At 48.9% G+C, this 15,267-nt stretch overlaps 1 protein-coding gene across 1 annotated transcript in view; it reads right to left on the bottom strand.

Moving 5' to 3' along the window:
• Positions 1-15,267, bottom strand: part of Pitpnc1 (phosphatidylinositol transfer protein cytoplasmic 1) — a 247,599-nt gene that overhangs the window by 33,229 nt on the left and 199,103 nt on the right. The window contains exon 6 of the mRNA XM_060386515.1: positions 10,191-10,286. Within this exon, the coding sequence (XP_060242498.1) occupies positions 10,191-10,286 (96 nt within the window). The remainder of the gene's footprint in view (positions 1-10,190; positions 10,287-15,267) is intronic.

Here is a 15,267-nt window from a genome sequence, read left to right as displayed (position 1 = left end):
AGGTGTGCATGGAAGCCAGAGGTGGATGTCAGGTGCCTTTTTCTATTGTTCTCTATTTTGTTTATTTCATGTATACATGAACTACATAATATATATGAAAATATATGTATACACGTACGTACACAGACTCAGATCCACCTGCCTTTGCCGTCGTAGGGCTGGGATTAAAGGCCTATGCCACGACTGCCCCATTTTCTTATTATCTTAAAAACTATGTACATGTGTGTGTCCGTGTGTGCTCCTGCATGTGAACGCAGTGATCTTAAAGGCCAGGAGCGCGAGCATTGGATCCCTTGAAACTATAGGTACAAGTGGTTGTTAACTCAGTGTGGGTAATGGGACACGAACCCAGAGAGCCTGAAGGAAAGGCAAGTGATTTTAACTGCTGAGTCATCTTTTCAGCCCTGCAGATTTATTTCATGTAAAACTTTTTATATGTAGGTATCCTAGCATCTCAGAGGGGGAGTTAGGTAGACCGCTGTGATACAGTGCCTACAGAGGAGAGAAGTCAGGTCCCCTCAGACCTGGAGTGGCTGCTAGCCACTCCACACACATAACAAGCAAAGAGGTCCTAGGCCTTGCATGGCCTCCTTGCCCATCTACCATGTATAAAGCAGCATAAACCCTTCACTGGACGTCAGCAATAGACTCTTGGGTATCCTGGTCTCTAGAGCTGTGAGCAAATGAACTTCTGTTGTTTACAAATTAACTGTCCTGTGGTATGCTGCTGTAGCACAAGAAAATGAGCTAAGGTAGGCACCATCCTCCATCTCGAAGGAACAGATTGCCCAAACTTGGCATAGCAGTGAATTTAAGTTCTAAGGTTTCTTAGAGATGCTGAATCAGATGCTCGGCATCTGGAATGAGGTTAAACCACAAGAGAAGTGAGAATACATTTTTGGTAACTCTTCTATGCAGCACAAATGGCTTCAGTTTCTGAAACATCTTGATGAGGCTGCAGAGGGTTTTGAGAGTCTAGGAATGGGGCCTGTCATCAGAATCACACTTCTGCCTCTCTCCCTGACTCATGGTGCTGATGGAAAAGCACCAGGCAAACAAACAAACTTCCAGAGTGCCACTGTGTCAGCCACCTGCCAAAGGCACTCGCTTGCCTTGAGCCACAGGCTCTGTAACTCTTCTCCAGATGAACAGAAGAGTCAAAGCAGAAGGAAATCCTTTTCAAATGCTGGGTGATTGTTAGTTATTGTTTTTTGTCTGTTGTTATTTTTCATTGTGTGTTTGCTAGGAATGGAATGTTGACTTTCCAGAAGAGCAGCAGGATTTTAACTGTTGAGCCATTTCTCCAGCCTCGTCAGTTCATAACCGTCAACCGTCATGATGCAACCTAGAATCACTTGTGAGGAGAGTCTCAGCTGAGGGATTGTCTAGAGGTGGTTGGCCAGTGAGCATGTCTGCGGCAGACTGTCTTGAGGATCCAGCCCACTGTGGGTGGTGTCATTCCCTAGGCTGCAGGTCCAGAGTTGTGTGAGTAGGAAAAAGCAAGCGCCCCGTCTGCAAGCATCTGTTGTTCTCTGGTCCAGACTATAAATGTTAATTACATGACTAGCTGCTTCAAGTTCGTGCCATAGGACTTCTCTGTGACAAGCCCCTTTCTCCCCTGAGCTGCTTTTAATCACAGAAACAGAAATGAAACCAGGATGAACTTCACTGTTTGACAAGGACTGAGCTGGTCCTTGCCTTGGTGGCACCTCATTTCCTTTCTCCCTTCGTGCTTCTGAGGGGAAGACAGACAGTTCTAGCCTAGAGACCTATATGGTGGAAGGAGAGAACTGATTTCTACAAGTTATCTTCTGACCTCTATGTGTATGGACACACACATTAAAGAGATGTGTATAATAAAAATCAGGTGGAGCATGGTTGAGGAAGACATGTGACGTTGATCTGTGGCTTCCACACACGGGTGCCATATGCTTACACACATACAACGTTCAGATGTACACACAGAGGCGGAACCTGCTCTTCAGAAACGCTGGGCAAACGGGAGAGATTTGTGATGACTACCAGAGACAGACTGGACCCATTTTCAGTGTCCACCTGACGGGAATGGTATGAGCAAACTGCATGCCGAGTGTGGCTGGCCTGCAGGCCTGCAACCCTGCCACTGAGAGGTTGACGCAGGAGGAGGATTAGAAGTTTTAAGGTCAGCCTGGGATGTGGGAAGTGACTCCATTGTACCACTTGAGGGCCCATGCTGCTAGGACAGCCTTTAGAAAAAAAAAGACAGAGGGCGCTAGAGAGATGGCTTGTTGGTTAAGGGCAGCTGCTGCTCTTGCAGAGGACCTGGGCTTGGTTCCCAGCACCCCTGTTAGGTGGCTCGTAACCACCTGTAATTCTTGGAGCTCTGACACCCTCTCCTGGCCTCCATGGGCATCTGTGCACACATGGCACACTCCTGCAAAAGTCCCACATATAAGTAACATTTTTAAAAGGAAGGAAAAGGACAGGACATCACTGAGCCACCTCACGCCTGCTGCCTGTGTGAGGGGCACAGGAAAATGGCACACCCATGTGGCTAGTGAAAGAAGGCGTTACTGTGAAGGGCAGGGACGGCATGCGCTGACTTTAAAATAATGCCATCTCTGCATTCTGCTCTGGTACAGACGCTACAAACACCACTTCAACAATGGCCTGGTTTGGGATGAGGGATGTTAGTTCTGGGGCATCATGGGCTACTAGTTTTGTGAACATAAGGTTTCATGGAACCCAGGCTGGTTTCAGCCTTCCTATGCGGCAGCCGCTCTCCCACGTTGACCCCTTGGGAAATGACAGCTGCAGAGTTGTTCCAGACACTGAAGAAGCAGAAGAGCAAATCTATGCTGAAACATGTTCTCAGGGTTGTGTAAGATGGCTGCTCAGGCTATGTCCAGAGGTGGCTGCCAACACCAGCCTGCCTGCCTGCCTGCCTGCCTGCCTGCCTTCCTTTTTCCTTCTGGACTTCCTCCTTTCCTTTCTTCCTGCCTGCCTTCCTTCCTATGTCTAGAGGTGACCACCAGAGCAACTTCCTTTACTTCTTTCCCTCCTTCCTTCCCTCCCTGTTTCTTCTTTCTTTCTATGCTAGGGATGGAACCAGTATCTCTGCACATACCAGACATGACAAACACCATGCCACTGGGCCATACCCAGCCTCGTCTTGAATTCCAAAAGCACTAGCACCACCCAGGCCCTGGTGATGGCAGGGGTCCAGGTCCAGGCTGCTGAGGACCCATCTCTTCAATCTTTTTCCCTCCCTACCCCTTCGTTCCAAGATTCTCACAAGGTGCAATTGTGGCCACGGATACTTAGTTATTTTCCTCACACTGAGCAAACTGTTACTCCTCTTATTACCCAGGAGGCACTGGGAACCCATCTCCAAACAGCTGCAGTCTCAGAAAGAAACAGATGGGGGTGGTGGACAAAAAGAACAACAACAGTAACAGATTTAACTTAAAGGCTTGTCCCGGCATGAGGTAGCTCGGCCAACATGGCCCTTTGGAGGTAACTGAGAATCTTCAGCACTCTTAACCAATGAGATGCAAATGCAAATGAGAATATTTTAATTTGCCAGAGTTTCGAGGTTTGGAAAGGAACAGCTAAGGACAGCAGGATTTACTCATCTGGCGCCTCTGTTCCCTTTCTGGGGGCCTTAGCAAACAGCATTTACTCTCTCACCCTTGACAGTCATTGGAAAAGTTAGATGTGTCTCTCTTTGTTCTCTTCTCTCTCCCTTAAGAGTCACATCAACAAACTGTTTTAGACGGCTGTGAATGATGAACCAGCTGCCAAGGATGCTTCGGGCCAGGGAGAGTATAATCCAGGGAACTGGAGACTGAGTTTTAAGAGTCACCTCAGTCCAAGGAGAAAGTCCTAAATAAAATTCCATCTAAATATCCTCCATTGTACCACTTGCAGGGCCATGCTGCTAGGAAAGCCTCATGGTACTCCTTTCCTTCTATCAGTCCATCTATCTGCCTATCTATCTATCTATCTATCTATCTATCTATCTATCTATCTATCTAATCTATCTATGGGTGTGAATACACCCACACACGTCTGATTGGGAGCTGGGAACTGAATTTGGGACTTCTATGAGAAAAGCAAGTGCTCTTAATGGCTGAGCCCTGTGTGACTCTTCTTCATGGCTATTCAAGTCTGAAAACTAAATCTGCCCACTAAAATGACTAAGCTCTATCACCAGTAAGATGAACACTCACATTCTCTAAGCTGACAGGGCTTTCTTGTTCCTATGTAAGTCAAGCTCAAAAGGCAGTGGCGAGTCGGAGAGATGCTCAGTGGTCAAGAGCACTGGTTGCTCTTCCCCAGGGACCTGGGTTTCGTTCCCAGCAGCCACATGGCAGCTCACAAACAGATGTAACTCCATCGTTAGAGGATCCAAAGCCTTCTCCCAGCCTGCACATCTGTGGTCCCATACGTACACGCAGGCAAAACACTTGTACACATAAAATAAAATAAATCTAGAGACAAAACAAAATCACAAAAAGCCAAGCAAGCATACGAAAACAAAACCATCACCACTGCCAACAGCAATCCACAACCCCCTTGCCCTCCCCCCTCCCTGCTCTCGGAACTCCATGTGCTGACCAGGCTGGCCACAGACTCACAGAGTTCTGCTTGCCCCTGCCTCCTGAGTGCTGTTTTTTTTTTTGAGACAGGGTTTCTCTGTGTAGCCCTGGTTGTCCTGGACTTGCTTTGTAGACCAGGCTGGCTTGAATTCACAGCCACATGCCTATCTCTGCCTCCCCTAGTGCTGGGATTAAAGGTGTGCGCCCTGGCTACCCTCCATTTTGTTGACTAGGAAATTCCGTTTATTTTTTTCCTCCCCTGCCCCTTAGTACTATCTGAAATTTTACCAGACATGCCCTCCCACACCTGGCTAGCTGTGTCTCCGGCCAGGGATGATTGGGGCAGCAGCGACGAGGCCAATAAACAGTGCTATTTTCTCTTCGCACAGTTATCATGGAAGCCAAGCCTCAGAAGCAATGTACCAAGCCATCAGCCAAGAGAACCAGACAAGACGCTGGTGGACACCATCCGCCTCGTCTGAGATCTCTGTGAACTTGAGACCCACAGGGTGGACCGGGTCTGCAGGCAGGAAGTGAGCTTTGGGTCTTACACCCCTGAAACTCCCGCTTCAGCCTTCCAGACGGGTCCCTCTCTCCTTCACCGGGATCTTCACCTTGAGCTCTTGGCAGAGCATCACGGAGTCAGGACGGAGACCTTGGCAGAAGCCAGAGGCTGGGTATCGAGCTCACGGCGGGGGCTGAGCTCCTCTTCGCCCTCTCTTGCTCTGCTGGCACCGCCGGGCCAGGCGAGCGACTTGGTGCGGAGAGCGCTCTGCATTCCACACATTGGCCAGCTCTGTGTCTGGGCTGCCTAACAGAGGTGCTCTCTCTGACACCCCCCAATTCACGCTGATTTCGTGCGTGCTGTGCGAATGTGCGTGAGCATAGCCGTGTGTGCACAGGTTGAGTCCGGAGGTCCACACAGGGTAGGCACCTCCAACCTTCTCTACCGTGCTGAACCCGGTGCTCTCTGGTCGCCTCTACTGGCTGCCCTGTGAGTTTTGGGGATCTCTGCTCCCTGTGGTTACAGACATATGCTGTCACAGGAACCTTTGGGTTTTACGTGGGTCCTAGGGCTCCAAACTCAGCTTTACCCACAGAGCTTTGCTGGAGAGATGGCTCAGAGGTTAAGAACACCAACTGCCCTTCCAAAGGATGCAGGTTCAATTCCCAGCACCCATATGGCCGCTCACACAGAAGACATACGTGCAGGCAAAACACCAATGCACGTGATCGGGTGTTCAGCTTATCCCGCAGTGCCAGGTCTGCTTACCAAAGCGGCCCACTGGGCGCTCGCATTCCACGGCCGGCTCCACGCCAGCGAGCTGGGCTTTCGTGCCCATTTAAAGTTTAAGACTAGGTCGAGATCATTTTGGCCCCAAGACTTCTCACCATTTGCTTTACTAGATAAAACTGTGGGTTGGTCATGCGAGAGCGCCAGCTACCCAGATGGAAACTTCCGGAGGGAACCAGCTACTACCTTTCGCCCCTTGTTGACATAAAAACAAAACTTGAGGGGCTGGTAGGATGGTCCAGTGGTTACGAGCATTTGCTGCTTGGCACCCATGTCAGGTGGCTCAGAGCTGTCCCTAACGCCCAGCTCTAAGGGACCTGATGCTCTCTTCTTGCCTCCTCTCTTCTTGCGCACACATACAAATGCACAGACACACAGATACAGGCATATAAATTATAAATTAAATTTAAATTAAGAATTAAAGTTAAAAAAGGGAGTGAAACTGAGTCTAAGAGGTTTTAGGAGCTGCTGCTCCGGCTGTGCATTTGGTAGGAAACAGGAACCCTGCAGGACCAGAATTAAGCAGAGCCTCAGGCTGGGCCCTCAGCTCCTCCTGAGTCCCCAGTTAGTGGCAGCAAGAGATCTGTGAGGCGGGAGCCAGCGAGTGGAAAATTCCTAGCTCTGGTCACCTTAATGAGAGTGGCATTCCTGAATGCCGTCCTTCAGAGGCTGGTGGGGAGGGGACGGGAAAAGAGAAAGAAAGCTTCCGTGCCCTCCTTTGGCCTGGGTGACCGTGTGTGGGAGAGCAGACTGGTGGAGAGGCATGCGCCAGAAAAACTCAGTGTGGATTTCTCAGCATCCAAAAATCCACCCCCAACTGGGCACGGTGGCTTACACCTTTAATCCCAGCACTCAGGGAGGCAGAGGCAGGAGGATTGCTGTCTACAAATGGAGTCCAGAACAGCCAAGGCTACACAGAGAAACCCTGTCTCAGAAAACCAAAAAACTAAAAAAACCAACCCCGCCCCAAATCCAAACCCACCTGCAACCCTTCTAACCAAATGACCCCACCCCCACCCCAGCAGCTTCTTCCCGTTTGCTTGCTTATGATGCTGCAAAGGATCGATGGGAGAGCGGCCCGTGAGACAGTACGTCTCAGACTAAGCGAAAAGAACTCTGATTCACAACTGGTAGTTTAACGGCGACAGATCCATTCTCTTTGATGGCACTTGCTCGGAAATTACTGCTGCTGGTAGGAAAAACAAAGCCCTTGGCCTTCACTCACTCCTCAACGAGTGTTGAGTGAGCATCTGCTTGCAGCTGATGTTAACGTCGCTGGTGAAATGTGAAAAGGAAGGAGACGTGAGCTCTCATCTTTGTGAAGCTCGTGGAACGGGATGAGCTAGCATGAGCTGGCGCGATCTAAAACAATTAGCAGACAATAGCGTCAGCTAGAAGCCACGGGCTAGAGAGGCGTTCCAGGGGAGCAACCAGAGGAGCACCGGCCTCAGGAAAGCTCACTGAAGGGAAGCCGCGTTTGGGCTGAGCTCTGAAGGAGGCTCAGGGGCTGGGGAGATGGCTCAGCTGGTGACATGCCCGCCACTCGAGCAGAAGACCCAAGTTTGAATCCTCAGCACCCATGTGAAAGAGCCAGGCACCCCAGAGGTTGTAACCTTAGAGGAGGTGGAGACAAGGGGACTTGCTAGCCAGCGTGTCCAGCCAAATCAGTGAGCTTCAGGATCAATGAGAGACCCCGCCTCAGAAACTAAGACGGTGGGCTGGAGAGATGGCTCAGCAGTTAGGTCACTAGCACTTCCGGAAGAGACCTGGCACCCACGTCTGATGGCTCATAGACACCTGTAACTCCACCTCCAGCTCTGATGCCTCCTTCTGGGTTCCACAGCCACATGTGCAATCTTGAGAGCACGTACACACACACACACACACACACACACACACACACACACACACTTTAAAAATATAACTGAAATGAATCTTCAAAAATAAAATAAGGTAAAGAGGCATTGAGGAAGATACCGCACCTCAACCTCTGGCCTCCAACACAAACTTGTACATCTACAAACTAAACTATAATAAAAGCCAAGGCTAAGACTGGGTCTCAGAAACCAAAAACAAACAAAGTTTCCTTGGACCACGAGTTCTGTGGCACGTGCGTGTTCTCCCAGAAATGGAACAGAAAATGAATACAACTCCCCCAAATTTCTTTTTAATTTCATCTAATCATCCCTTCTTCCTGCATCTCTTGTCTACCCCCTCCCTTTCTTTCTGCTGTTACTAAGATGAGATCTATTTACGATGCCCCGGTTGGCCTCAGACTCCTCAGCCTCAACCTCCCAAACGTGCAAAAATGTGTCTGGACCCTTACGTTTTATTTTCTTTTGAAAACCTTTTTTTTTGTGATTTACTTACTTATTTTATGTGTATGAGTGTTTTGTTTGCATGTGTGTCTATACATCATGTGTATGCCGAGGTCGGAAGGAGGCTTCAGACCTGTGACTGAAGTTACAGATGTTTGCTAGCCGCCACACGTCGATGCTGGAATCGAACCCGGGTCCTCCCGAGGAGCAATCAGTGCTTTTAACCGCTGAGCCGTCTCTCCAGCCCCAACTTTGTTTTTCTTAAAGCACACAGGTGTGGCTGGCTACGGAGAGTCTAATAAAGCTGAAGACAACAACACGCTCAGCCTTTGGATGAATGTGTGTGACACAGAGAGATTCAAAATGGCTTTTCTCCAGCTCTCTGTGAGACTGAAGCTCATGAATCCCAGTCTGCAGAGAAGCAGGCGGGAAGCTGCTAAAACCAAGTAAGGCTTTTCTAGCCAAACAAATCCCCAAACAGGTAAAGATCTATATCACATGGCAGTCCAGTTTATAACCTACCAGAACTCATGTTGAAATAAAACATTTTTTTCTTCATGTACTTATTTATTCATTTCCCTGTGTGTGCACATGCATGTGGATATGTGTGAACATGATATGGGTATGGAGATTAGAGGGCACGTGAGGACGTCTGTCTGTCCTTCTTCTACCATGTGGGTCCTGGGGACCGAACTTGGGGGTGTCAAGACTTGGCAGCAAGCACCTCTAGCCACGCAACCATCTCGGTAGCCCGGAATTTCCTTTTACTGGGTGTGTGCATGGCCTCTCCAATCAGCCTCAGTGAGTCTGAGAGAGAGCAGCGTCAAGGTCCACGTGTTATAGCTCAAGGACAAATCTGGGCCCGGATTCTAAACATACTGTGATTAGCTGCATGTAGCTGAACAACAAAAATAGCCCTGAATTTGTTGTCATTCCAGGGCTGGGACACTGTTTACAAGCGGGTCACCCCAGTTCCATCAGCAGCCATTAATGAGACACTAACAGGATATAAATAATGACTGGCACCAACAGTGACACGAGGGGAGCAGCAAGGCGGAGGGCAGAGTCTGATAGGGGACAAGCCAGAGGGGAAGATGTCCTCATTCACGCATTCTCCGCCAAGAAAAGAAGCCCCCAGGAAGGTGCCTCCTATTTTAGGAGGGTGATTTCTGGGCCAACACGAGCCATCAAAGTTTTGAGGCTTGATTGAGGATTTTCTTTATGTTAAACTCCAAAGACAGAAATGAAATACTGTCTGCGTCCTTACACAGACAGGCTGCTGTGTTCAGAAAGACCAATGTGTTGGATGCTTCGCCCCAGGAATCCTGATGTCAAGAGGGATGATGAGCAAGTTGGGAGGATAAGAAAAACCAAATGAAAACAAAGCAGCAGCAGGAGGCCAGTGCTGGACTCGGGGACTCCAGTTTGAGAGTACCTGGAGATGGCTGCGGAGATGGCTCGGTGGTTAAGAGCACTGTCTGATCTTCCAGAGGACCTGGGTTCAATTCCCAGCACCCACATGGCAGCTCACAAGCACCAGCTCCGGGGTATCTGATGCCCTCTTTTGGCCTCTGTAGGCACTGCATTCATTTGGTGTAGTACAGAAAATACTCACACACATTAAATTAAAACAGCAACAACAACTTATAGAACCCAGTGACAGGCTGAAGGGATGGCTCAGAGGTTAAGAGAACCAGCTGTCCTTCTGTTCTTCCAAACGTCCTGAGTTCGATTCCCAGGCCACCACGTGGTGGCTCACAACCATCTTTAATGAGATCTTGTGCCCTCTACTGGTGTGCAGGTGTACATGCAGGCAGAATAATGTATAAATAATAAATCAATCTTAAAAAAACAAAACAAAAGAACCCAGTGAGATGTCGAGACGAAACCAAATGACCCTTAAGACAGATGGAAGGCTCCTAGGGCAGGAAGTGCTTCATGGATGACTGGAATGAGTGACTCGACGGACACATAGCTGCTTCCATTTTGATCACTTACCTCGGATTCTTTGTAGTAGCGTTCTGGAATTTCATCACAGGCGATGTCGATAAAGCACACTTCTCTCTCCAGGTCTTTGGCCTCATTGTCAAAAATCTGCAAGGACAGAGCAGCGCATCAGAGCTCGGCGGATGAAACCTTGCTGAGTGCCTGCTGTCAGGACATCCACGGCTGAGGCAACAGGACACCCCACAGCGCATCGTCCCGTGGCCCCACGCCCCCTAGCTTTGCCTGCCACAGAATGTGCGAGAATCCTGACAGGCTTTTTCATTCCTCACTTAGGTTTTGTCACGTCAGAGGCAGGTGTAGAATCTGTCATCGCATGCTGAGGGGTAGATGAAAAAGCGGGCTGTTTTTAGAAGTTCAAGAATGAGGAAATAAATCTTGCCCAAAAATCTCTTCCAAAAAAATTGGAAACTGCTGAGTTTTGGCAGCTTATCTGAGAGGAGGCTGAGGAGGGTCTGAGACAAAAAGCAAAGACACAGCCCAAGGTTAGGAGGAGAATGCTCCTACACGTGTCTTTTCATTAATTAAAAAAAAAAAAAAAACACGTTCTCATGCTTATTTATTTCTTTGTGTGCACACGTGCCCCGGTGTCCATGTGGAGGTCAGAGGACAAGCTGCTCAAGTCGGCTCTCTCTCCACCATATGGGTCCTGGGGGTCTAACTCAAGTTGTCAGCCTTGGCAGCAGACGCCTTTACCTGCTGGGCCATAGAGCCAGCTCCTCATTAACGTTCATACGAATTTAATTCACAAACATTATACCCACGTTGCAGAAAACGGAGATAGGCACAAAGAAAATAAACCACAATCCCTTTCCTTCGCCCAGTTCTGCCTCTTGAGGGCTGGGATTAAAGGGGTGTGTCACCAGGCCCTGGTCTTTTCTTTCTTGAGACAGAGTTTCTTCATTGCCCAGGTTGGCAACTACAACCTTGACCTTCAGATCCTCCTGCCTCTGCCTTCCTAGTGCTGCATCACATGCCTGGTCTAAGAACCGAAAGGGCCTCATGTATGCCAAGAAAGCACTCTGCCAACTGAGCCACATCCCCAGCTCAAACGTGTACTTTTCCTGATCACTTTTAAGAGTGTGAATTCAGGGGCTAGAGAGACAGCTCAGCAGTTAGGAGCACTCACTGTCTGCTCTTCCAGAGGTCCTGAGTTCAAGTCCCAGAAACCCCATGATGGCTCATGCCTATCTATACTGGGATCTGATACCCTCTTCTGGCATTCAGGTGTATGTATAGGTAGAGCACTTGTATACATTAAATAAATAAATAAATAAATAAATAAATATATAAATATATATTACGGGTGAGCCACACATACACATTTTGTTCTGAGGTGATGAGGCGTTTTCTGAAGGATGATAAGCAGATTAGGTCTGGAAGGCCACTTTATCCTCGGAAGAAGCCCCCACACCCCACCTCACGCCAGGGTATTATCCATTCCCACAGATCCAGGATGGGGATCTCTGTGAAAACAAGATGGTAGCTCCCCACCAACACTGCAGCCTATTACCGCACCCTTCTGAGGAGCACCCAAGGGCTCCTCACCTGAGACAGGTGAACATTTTTAGCTCAGTGGTCATCCTGGAAACTATCTGCCGTTTGTTCGCTCTGTCGTCCTTCTCTTTTCTCCTTCTCCCTCAATTTTGGTGTGTATTTGCAAGTGGCCATGCATGACGCGTGCAAGCCAGGGTTCCTCCATCATGCCCTACCTACTTTTGAAACAGAGTGTCTTGCTGAATCTGGAGCTCAGTGGACCTTAGGCTAGCCAGGCTGGCCAGTGTGCTGTGGGGACCCTCTGCAGCCATCTCCTGGCACTGCACGCCACCACGCACAGCTTTTCATGCTGGGGATCAGTAAGTAAGCATTTAACTCAAGGAGCCATCTCCTCAGCCCCATGAAGGCCTGCTCTTCCACATGGTTAGAGACCTCACCGACAAATGTTTTCAGACTGCTCAGGGCCTGAGTCTCCAGCCTGCCCTGAGATGCCTGTGGCCCCTTCCTCACAGGCAGAGAAAACTTAGCTCCTTAGAAGAACCTAGGTTCCTCCCCGTTGCAGTCCAGGGCTTCTGGCCACTCCTACTGTCTGTGATGGACAGGTGGATTGCCTTGAAACGGGACAGGCAGTGGGCAAACCATTCAAGCCTGAGCAGAGAAATCAGTTGTGAAAGGAGGAATTGTGGGAGTTAGAGCTGGTCTCTCACTCTCTCTCTAAGTGTGAGCTGAGAGGAGAAGGAAGACAGAACAGAATGCCTGAGGGGATGGGGCTTTCCAGACAGCAAACTACAGAAGAAACAAAGGGGTCTGACATACATAGGTGAGAGGGAAGTAGGCAGGTGTAAGAGGGCCACTGGCAATCTGTGTGTGTGTGTGTGTGTGTGTGTGTGTGTGTGTGAAGGAGGGAGGGAGAGAGAAAAGAGAGGGAAAGAAGAAGAAAGACAAGGAAGAAAGAAGGAAGGAGAGAGCTTGATTATCAGGTGTCTTGTCATAAACTCTCCTATTGTTTTTTTAAAGATGAATTAATTAAGCCTGCACGTGTGGGTTGTGGAGGATGGCAGGTGTGTCTGGCTCTCTCACTCTCTGCCTCCCTCCCTTGAGGTCTCACTGCTCCTGGAGCAAGGCTGGTGGCCCACAAGCTCTGGTGATCCTGCTGTCTTCTTGCTCACACACAGCTAGAGTTACAGGAGTGTATGGCCATGCTTGGCTAATTACTTGGGTGCTGAGAATTTGAACTCAGGTCCCCAAGCTTGGCTAGCAGATGCTTCTACTGACTGAGCCATCCCCCTGGAGCCTCAACTTTATCTTTTGAGACAGGGTCTCTCATTGAACTCAGATCTCATCCATCTGGCTATTGGCAGGACAGAGGGCTCCGGGGATCCTCGTTTCTCTGCCATCCACACAAACGGTGGAATTACACATGCATGCCATCACATCTGGCTTTTATGGGGGTGCTAGGGATGTAAACTCAACTTGCTTCTTCTTGCTCATGCAGCAAGTACCTTATTAACTGAACCATCTCCCCAACTGTGACTAGAACTTAAAAAAAATCACCCCCGTATCACATTGCTTCTCAGCTCTAAGGATGTAGGACCCTGTGAGCATTTCCCCACTAGAGCCTGTACTATTCAGGCTTTGTCAATAGAGGTCGATACAGGGATGCTAGCGAAGACAGGGTTGGTCTCTTTCAGGCTTGAATCCTGGAGGGTGTGTGTACAGTCTGTGAGAAGGGACCTTGTTCTGCCTTGCTGTGTGCCTGGAGGGCAGTTACTCAATGACCTTGCAGTCCTGGCTGCCGGCCCAGGAACCACTTCGCTCTGGCCCTCCTGATGCAGGCACTGTGTGCATTTTAGCCTTGCGTTGGTAGTGTGTGCCAACTCGCTTGGCACATCTGGCCTCTAACCTCACCTTGCCCCTGTCCCAGAAGACTTTCTGTTGTTCAGTGATTGGCACCCAGATGTGAGGTTCGGGCAGCCTAAGGAACTCCACCATCCTGGGGGTGACAGCCACACCTTCCCCAGAGGTGTCAGCATCTGGCCCCTTAGCCATGGAGAAAGGGTCCTCCCGAAGTTTGTCTTTCCTTGGGCATTCTCTCTCAGCTCTACAGTAACCTTTGTTCTCGTCCCATCTTGGTGTTTCTATCAGATACTAGTAACTCCTGATACTACATTTCTCCTGTTCAAATAACCGTGATTTCTGCCTTCTGCTTGGGCCCCAGCTGATAAACCCATGGTGTGCAGGTGCTGCGGCTGGCTTGGAGGACTACAGGGACAGTGAGGGCTGGATTCCTGCCCTTGAAAAGTTACCAAGGTTATTCCCAGAAATATGAGGCAGAATAAAGAACGTGCTTTAGAAGAAGGAAGTGAACAGATGGCAAACCCAGGGAGAGGAGGCACGAGTAAGACTCTGTTATTATTCCCAGTTTTCAGATGAGAAAAATCGAGGTTCAAAAGTAAGACATCATACAGCCAGTCAGGGTGGAGTGGAGATTCACAGTGGAGGAAGTGGCCCCCGATTCCACAACTAAGCTCCCCCATGCTTAAATACGGAGCCTTCATAGTCATCTGAGAAGATAATAAGCAGCCCAAAGTGCTTCCTGCTTCTTTCTAGTCTGGCTACTCATAAAAGGGATGCTCTGGCCACCACTTAAGACTTGGTGTTCATTCATCCTTGGTTCAGTAGCTCAGGTGTTCTATTAGGATCAGCCTTTGTACAATCTCTTGTCTCCTTGGATAATAAGATGCTTAACGTGTGCCAAAGCCCCTGAAATGCCACGTGTGGGGAAGTCCGAGTGACGTTAGCTCTGCAGTCAATACTTCAGGATAGGTTTCTAGTACCCAACACAGGAGATCACGGGAGGTCACGGGAGGTCACTATCTCAGGGTGTGAGAAGACAGAGTCAAACTGTCCCAGGAACAGTGTCTTTTCTAGTGTCCAAAGCTTTAGGGGAAGCCCCTATGTACTCAATAAGTCTACAAAATAAGCAGAGAGAACAAGTGAGGAAGATATCCAGTGCTGACCTCTGACCTCCACATGCATGTGCATATATGTGTATGAACACCATGTACGTATACACACCAATATGTAAACACACACACACACACACACACAATCAACACTTTAGGAAATGTACACTTTGAGAATTTTGTCTCAAAGAAAGGCACTTAAGTGAAGCTGAAAAGGTTTATATACAAAGATTTTTAACAATGTAACGCAAGGGAGGAAAGACAGAAACTGGGGTGGGGGGACAGGCGGCAAGTTTTCACATCTCACTGAGGGAGAATGGCCAAGGAAACGAGGATGAGGCTGTGCCATCAACTGCTTTGCGTCACGAGGTCAGAGTAGGGTGATCTGGCACCCTTTCTATTGCTGTATGTCCAAACACACCAAGACTGTCCCGTCCCCAGCAGTCAGGATTTCTCCTTGAACAGGACCATCTTCCTAGATTTTTGCATTGTCTTGTTTCGTTTCCAAATTTTACGATTTGGGAGTGGCGTCTGCAGCCTATTGGAAATGGCACGTAAATCCAGAGGCACGGATTCTGGGTCCCATGCTTTATATTAGCAACTTTCAT

This window comes from Meriones unguiculatus, chromosome 7 (assembly GCF_030254825.1).
Source record: "Meriones unguiculatus strain TT.TT164.6M chromosome 7, Bangor_MerUng_6.1, whole genome shotgun sequence".
Lineage (NCBI taxonomy): Eukaryota > Metazoa > Chordata > Mammalia > Rodentia > Muridae > Meriones > Meriones unguiculatus.
Note: the sequence above shows the minus strand (reverse complement) of the source record. Positions and strands in the feature narration are given on the sequence as shown.